This window comes from Phytophthora sojae (assembly GCF_000149755.1).
Source record: "Phytophthora sojae unplaced genomic scaffold PHYSOscaffold_9, whole genome shotgun sequence".
Classification (NCBI taxonomy): domain Eukaryota; phylum Oomycota; class Peronosporomycetes; order Peronosporales; family Peronosporaceae; genus Phytophthora; species Phytophthora sojae.
The window spans coordinates 3,247,097-3,254,226 of record NW_009258123.1 but is presented as its reverse complement, the minus strand read 5'-3'; the positions used below and the strand labels follow the sequence as shown (position 1 = coordinate 3,254,226).

The window sequence follows — 7,130 nt, the reverse complement described above, 5'->3', positions numbered from 1 at the left end:
ATGTCCGTGCTCGCCGCAGTAGTGACAGGCGCTCGTCCTCTGCGCTTGCGCCTGCCGTCCCTTGCGCTTCCCGTTGTCGCTTGTCATGAACGCTTGACCTTGAGCGTGCGCGGTTCCGTCAGCACCGCCACCTTGTTCCTTGCGCTTCATGTCCTCGTGCAGGAGCCGAGACGTCACGAGCTCCCACGTCAGCGTGTCGGAACGCGATTCCAACGCCGTGATGAGGAACTGGTACGACTCGCTCAGACTGGCAAGAAGCGTGATCACCAAGTCGTCCTCGCTGACCGGAGCGCCGACCGCGTCGAGCTGTTCCGCCAGCGTCTTGAGCTTGTTAATGTGCTCCAGCACATCATCACCTTCGTCCATCGTTGTCGTGAAGAACCGTCGACGAAGAAAGAGCTTGTTCGCCAGGCTCTTCTTCTCGAAGTGTCCCTCGAGTCTTGACCATGCATCATGCGCGTCCTTCGCCGACCGCACCAGCGGCAGCTGCGAGTCCTCCAACGCGAGACAGACGATCGCCAGCGCCTTGCGCGACTTCTTGCGAAACGTCGCTTGGTCCGCCGCGGTCGTGCACTGCTCGAGCTTCACTTCCCCACTCGTCACTTCCCACAGTTCGCGCTCCTCCAGTACCATCTGCATCTTGAACTTCCATGTGTGGAAGTTGGTTCCGTCGAACTTGTTGATGCGGGCGGTCGCGGTCGGGGCGGCGTCCATGGCGAAGGCGTAGTCGGGGTCTTGGTCAGGGAAGACGGGGCTTGGGCTCATAACCAAAAGGAAGAGCACTTGAGCAGTAGTTGGCAAAATGCAAAGTGATTCGATTCAGGTCCTTAGTTCGCAACCGCGTGCTACCTCTAAGCCTGCTACTGGATACCTCTTACTGGATACACCCTACTGGATTCTCTACTGGATACACAGTTACCTTATCCAATCAGAGAACGCCACGTCGATGCCCATCTTGTACCCACAATCTTGGCGTAATCACCGTGACGTAATCATCGTCCCGTAATCACCTGAATGATTTCGGTACCACACAGTGAAGGTCACGCCGACCTCACTGATGACGCGTTCGCGTCACACGGTCGCTTGGCGAGGCGTCGTCACATCAGTCTTGACAACACTCCCACTCGACTCGTCAGCGACCACGATGCCCAGCTTCGTCCTGAGCGCGTCGAACTGCGGCGCCGCGATCGGCTTCGTCATGATGTCCGCCAGCATGTCGAGTGTCGAAACATACTGCAACACCACTTGACCGTCTTCCACCTTCTCGCGCACGAAGTGGTAGCGAATGTCGATGTGCTTGGTGCGCTTGTGGAACTCCGGGTTCTTGGCCAACGCGATGGAGCCTTGGTTGTCCTCGTAGATCTTCACCCCTTCATCGCTCGCCATCTCGCCCAGCTCGCACAGAAACACCTTGAGCCACACCGCCTCCTGCGTGGCCTCCGACAGCGCCATGTACTCGGCTTCCGTCGACGAGAGCGCCACCGTGCGCTGCTTCTTGCTTCGCCAGCTGATGCATCCGCCGTTCATCATGAACGCGTAGCCGCTCGTACTCCGTCGAGACTCGATGTCGCCGGCCCAGTCCGCGTCCGAGTAGCCTTGCAGTCCGTCCTCGCTGCTCGCTTGAAACACGAGGCCGTGCGTCTTCGTGCCTCGGATGTAGCGGAAGACCCTCTTGAGCGCCTGCCAGTGTGTCGGACATGGGTCCGCTGCGAACTGGCTCAGCACTCCCACTGCCGCTGCGAGGTCCGGACGAGTCCCCACCATGAGATACATGAGGCAGCCCACGGCGTTCCGGTACGGAACATTCGCCATGGTCTCGTCGTGCTTGCAGCCTCCCTCGCACATGGCCTTGGTCAGCTTCAGACCCGGATCCTGTGGTGTCTTCACAGGGTTGCTCTCATCCATCTTGAACTTCTCGAGAATGTCCTTCGCGAACTTGGTCTGCCGCACCGACACCTTCCCAGTCGCCACATCTTGCTCGATCTCCATACCGAGAAAGTACTTGAGCTGGCCCATGTCGGTCATCTCGAACCGGTCACTCAGCGCCTGCTTCGTGTCCTTCAGCATCCTGTCGCTGCTGCTGGCGAGGACCAGATCGTCCACGTACAGTGCCACGAACATCATGTCGTGATTGTCCCGCTTCAAGTAGATGCAGTGGTCGGACTCGCACTTCTTGAACCCCAGCTTCAACATGAACTCGTCGATCGTCTTGTTCCACATCCGCGGCGACTGCTTCAGGCCGTACAGCGAACGCTTGAGCCGGCACACGTAGTCGGGTCGATCTCCGTCCACATATCCGTCCGGCTGCGCCATGTAGATGTCCTCGTCCAACAAGCCGTTGAGGAACGCGGTCTTCACATCCATCTGGTGCACTGTGAGCTTGTACTTGGCCGCCAGACTCAGCAACACCCGAATCGACGTGAACTTGGCCACCGGCGCGAACGTCTCGTCGTAGTCGATGCCGTACTTCTGCGAGAACCCCTTCGCCACCAGTCGCGCCTTGAACCGCTCGATCTCTCCAGACTGGTTCTCCTTCACGCGGAACACCCATCTGCAGCCGATCGCCTTGCGTCCCTTCGGCAGTGGCACCAGGGTCCACGTCTCGTTCTTGCGGAGCGACTCCACCTCCGAGTCGCACGCCTCTTTCCACTTGTCTGCGTCGCTGGATTCCATCGCCGACTTGAACGTTGTCGGCATCTCTCCCACTGAATCCACGACGTACGCAGCCTCGAAGTCTTCCTTCTCTTGTGCTGCGGCAGACATCTCGTCCAGCGGCTGCTGTCGTCTCGGCACCGCATACCGCTTGGCACTCGGAACCTCCACGGCTTCCTCGAGCGACTGCGTGCGCGGGTGTCGCTTGCTGCCGGGTTCAAAGTCTTGATTCCGCGCAGCTTCTTCTCTGTTCTCGTCTTATCCGGACTGAGTCTCTTCATCCGTGGTGTCTTCATCATCATCTGTCGGAAGACCCACCAACACCTCCTTCGAAGCGTAGTCGCGTCTCCCACCGTCGAAGACATCTTCCATGAACTGCGCGTCGCGGCTCACCAACACGCGACCGCTCTCGATCTCCTCGAACCGATACGCCTTCTCGTGCTCCGAGTACCCGAGGAAACGACAGCGCACCGACCGAGCGTCGAACTTCGACCGCTTCTCCTTCGGCACGTGCACGTACGCGTGGCACCCGAACACCTTGAGGTTGGCCAGCAAAGGCTTCTTGCCAGTCCAAACGTGGTGCGGCGACTTGTCGTGACTGATGGCGCGCGTCGGACACCGGTTGCGGAGGAACGTGGCCGTCATCACCGCTTCTCCCCAGTACTCCTTCGACAACCCGGCGTGCTCCAGCATGCAGCGCGCACACTCCACCAGCGTCCGATTCATTCGCTCGGCCACTCCGTTGAGCTGAGGCGTGTATGGCGGCGTGAACTTCTGCTCGATGCCGCGATCCGCACACAACTTGGCCATCGCACCCGAAGTGTACTCGCCGCCGTTGTCGCTCCGAAGCACCTTCACTCGCTTGCCGGTCTGCGTCTCAGCCAACGCGACGAACGCAGCGAACTTGGCAGCCACCTCCGACTTGTTCCGTAGCAGGTACACCACGCAGAAGTGCGACTTGTCGTCGATGAACGTGACGAAGTAGCGCTTGCCTCCGAACGTCGCCGTCTGCATCGGACCGCACACATCGCTGTGGACCACCTCCAGCACTTGCTTCGCACGGTTCGGCGACGACTTCATGAAGCTTACTCGCGTTTGCTTGCCGAGTGCGCACCCGTCGCACACCTCCCACTGCTTCACCGACGTCATTGGGATGCCAGTGCCGTAGCCCTTCTTGACGATGGCGTCGAGACCACCATGGCCGATGTGACCAAGTCGAAGGTGCCAGAGGTACGACGTGGTGTCCCCTTGGCGATTCTTCGAGCTTGCCGCATTGGCCTCGTCAGCAGGCGTCCTCGGCGTCATGCAGAGCTTGAACAGTCCTTTGCCTTCGCGAGCGCCGAGCTTCCACTTGAGACCCTTCGTTTCCGCGAAGCACCCGTCGCTCTCGAAGGTCACTGGCCCGACGTCCTTGGTGAAGCGGCCGACGGAGAACAGGTTGCGCGACAGCTTCGGGATGTGCCACACACCCGTGAGCACACCCTTCTTCATGCCGCGCGGTGTCTGCATCGACATCACGATGTCGCCGCTCCCCACCGCCTGAACCACGCCGTCGTCCGCCAGATGCACGTCCACCGGAGAGATCTTCTTGTAGTTCTTCATGTACTCCTTCGAGTACGTCATGTGCTGCGTCGCACCCGAGTCGACCAGCCACATGCCGCTCAGCTTGGAGGCACCCGTGTCGCCACCAACCGAGAAGAGGAAGTCGCCAGAGTCATCTTCGACCTGCGCGACGTTCGCTCGTTGCGGCCTCTGCCGCTCCCCGTTCTCGCGGATCCGCACCGGACACTTGGCGATCCAATGTCCGTGCTCGCCGCAGTAGTGACAGGCGCTCGTCCTCTGCGCTTGCGCCTGCCGTCCCTTGCGCTTCATGTCCTCGTGCAGGAGCCGAGACGTCACGAGCTCCCACGTCAGCGTGTCGGAACGCGATTCCAACGCCGTGATGAGGAACTGGTACGACTCGCTCAGACTGGCAAGAAGCGTGATCACCAAGTCGTCCTCGCTGACCGGAGCGCCGACCGCGTCGAGCTGTTCCGCCAGCGTCTTGAGCTTGTTAATGTGCTCCAGCACATCATCACCTTCGTCCATCGTTGTCGTGAAGAACCGTCGACGAAGAAAGAGCTTGTTCGCCAGGCTCTTCTTCTCGAAGTGTCCCTCGAGTCTTGACCATGCATCATGCGCGTCCTTCGCCGACCGCACCAGCGGCAGCTGCGAGTCCTCCAACGCGAGACAGACGATCGCCAGCGCCTTGCGCGACTTCTTGCGAAACGTCGCTTGGTCCGCCGCGGTCGTGCACTGCTCGAGCTTCACTTCCCCACTCGTCACTTCCCACAGTTCGCGCTCCTCCAGCACCATCTGCATCTTGAACTTCCATGTGTGGAAGTTGGTTCCGTCGAACTTGTTGATGCGGGCGGTCGCGGTCGGGGCGGCGTCCATGGCGAAGGCGTAGTCGGGGTCTTGGTCAGGGAAGACGGGGCTTGGGCTCATAACCAAAAGGAAGAGCACTTGAGCAGTAGTTGGCAAAATGCAAAGTGATTCGATTCAGGTCCTTAGTTCGCAACCGCGTGCTACCTCTAAGCCTGCTACTGGATACCTCTTACTGGATACACCCTACTGGATTCTCTACTGGATACACAGTTACCTTATCCAATCAGAGAACGCCACGTCGATGCCCATCTTGTACCCACAATCTTGGCGTAATCACCGTGACGTAATCATCGTCCCGTAATCACCTGAATGATTTCGGTACCACACAGTGAAGGTCACGCCGACCTCACTGATGACGCGTTCGCGTCACACGGTCGCTTGGCGGGGCGTCGTCACATCAGTCTTGACAACACTCCCACTCGACTCGTCAGCGACCACGATGCCCAGCTTCTATTGAGGGTTGCTGGTCTTGGGTACTGTGTACCAGTTGTACCCATTAACCGGTTAACCCGAACCGGTCCAATCCGAACCCACGTTGATTATGGTGATTACGGTAAGTTGTTTACGCCACCGATGATTAGACGAGTAGGATGATTGGATGAACACCGGTGAGTGATGGTTGATTAGATGCACTAGGTGATAGGACGCAGGGTCGCGTGTCTATAACAGTAGGGTGTAAGCTCCAACAATTCAATCACTTTCGAATCTTCATTCTACCCCTCAAGTGCCTTCGCTCCGGTCCCACCGTCTGCGACGTCCCTCCCTCCGCTTCGTCCGAGCTTCGTGTCCAAGATCCATACCTTCCATCAGGTTATGAGCCCAAGCACCATGTCCTCTGCCCAAGACGCCTCGACCAAGGTCTCCATTGACAAGTTCAACGGGGACAACTACGCGACGTGGAACCGCTACATGCGTGGCGTGTTCCTGACCAAGTCGACGTGGCATGTCGTGAACCGCGAGACGACGCCGAGCTTCACGGACTCGCGGGCCAAGGACGACTACGTCAAGTCGAGCAACATCGCGTTCGGACTGATGTTGCTCCACATGGACGCGGACTACCACCATGTGGTCGACGACTGCGAGGAAGCGTGGGTTGCGTGGACGCGCCTGAAGACGCTGTACGGTGGTTCGCAGAAGGCTGGACGCATCTACCTGAAGCGCCAACTCTTCAGCATGGAGATGTCGGAAGGCGGCAACGTCTTGCATCATTGCAACGAGGTCCTCAACATCAGCGCCAAGCTCAGCAGCATCGGCGCCAAGATGGAGGATGAGGACGTGGCGATCTGCCTGTTGCGCAGCCTCCCCAAGAGCTACGAGAACGTCGTGCTGAACTTGGAGATGAGCAGCGCTGAACTACGATCGCAAGACGTCGTGAAGGTGCTGACGAATGAGCACATCAAGAGACAAGGCGAGAAGGCGGCGACGGTGAAGACGGAGAATGCGGCCAAGGCGTTCAACACCGACCGAGAGTCTCGCCAGTGTACGTACTGCGGGAAATTGGGGCACACGATTGACAAGTGCTGGACCAAGCAGAAGGACGAGAATCGGGGCCCAAGACGCGGCGGCAATGGCAATGGCCGTGGACGCGGGGCCAACAATGCCCAGTGGAGGAACGACGACGCCAGCTACAACTACGACTACGGCTATGATCGAGTGGCGTTCGCGGTCTCACTGGAGTGTGGCATTTCGACGGGCAAGAATGTGTCCGGGTTGTGGGCGGTTGACAGCGGCGCAACGCACCACATCTGCAACGACAAGGCCAAGTTCGTTCATTTGATTGAGCGGAATGAAGGCGAACTTTCGGTGGCCGACGGCAACAAGGCGGCCATCATGGGTGTGGGGACCATCGTGGAACGAGTGGTTCTGCCCAACGGCGACGAGCGCGACATCGAGATCAAGAACGCGCTGTACGTCCCAAGCATGAGCAAGAATCTGCTTTCGGTGCCACAGATCAACAAGAGTGGTCTGCTCCAAGTCGTGTTCGACAGCACCAAGATGCAGATTGCGCACAAGGGCTCCAAGCAAGTGGTGGCGACGGCAAACCTCGTGGA

The 7,130-nt window shown here is 59.0% G+C and overlaps 2 protein-coding genes across 2 annotated transcripts; both read left to right on the top strand.

Moving 5' to 3' along the window:
- Positions 1-3,022: 3,022 nt before the first annotated feature.
- On the top strand, positions 3,023-3,403 carry PHYSODRAFT_521595 (hypothetical protein; the record flags this gene model as incomplete). Its single annotated transcript, XM_009536900.1, has 2 exons — positions 3,023-3,246; positions 3,283-3,403. 2 exons carry the CDS (start codon positions 3,023-3,025, stop codon positions 3,401-3,403), a joined length of 345 nt encoding a protein of 114 aa, XP_009535195.1.
- A 1,119-nt stretch (positions 3,404-4,522) lies between these two features.
- PHYSODRAFT_521522 (hypothetical protein) lies at positions 4,523-5,057 on the top strand (the record flags this gene model as incomplete). The annotated part of the gene is made up of 3 exons (XM_009536899.1): positions 4,523-4,776; positions 4,861-4,929; positions 5,036-5,057. The coding sequence occupies 3 exons, from the start codon at positions 4,523-4,525 to the stop codon at positions 5,055-5,057; spliced, it is 345 nt and encodes a 114-aa protein (XP_009535194.1).
- Between the last annotated feature and the right edge of the window lie 2,073 nt (positions 5,058-7,130).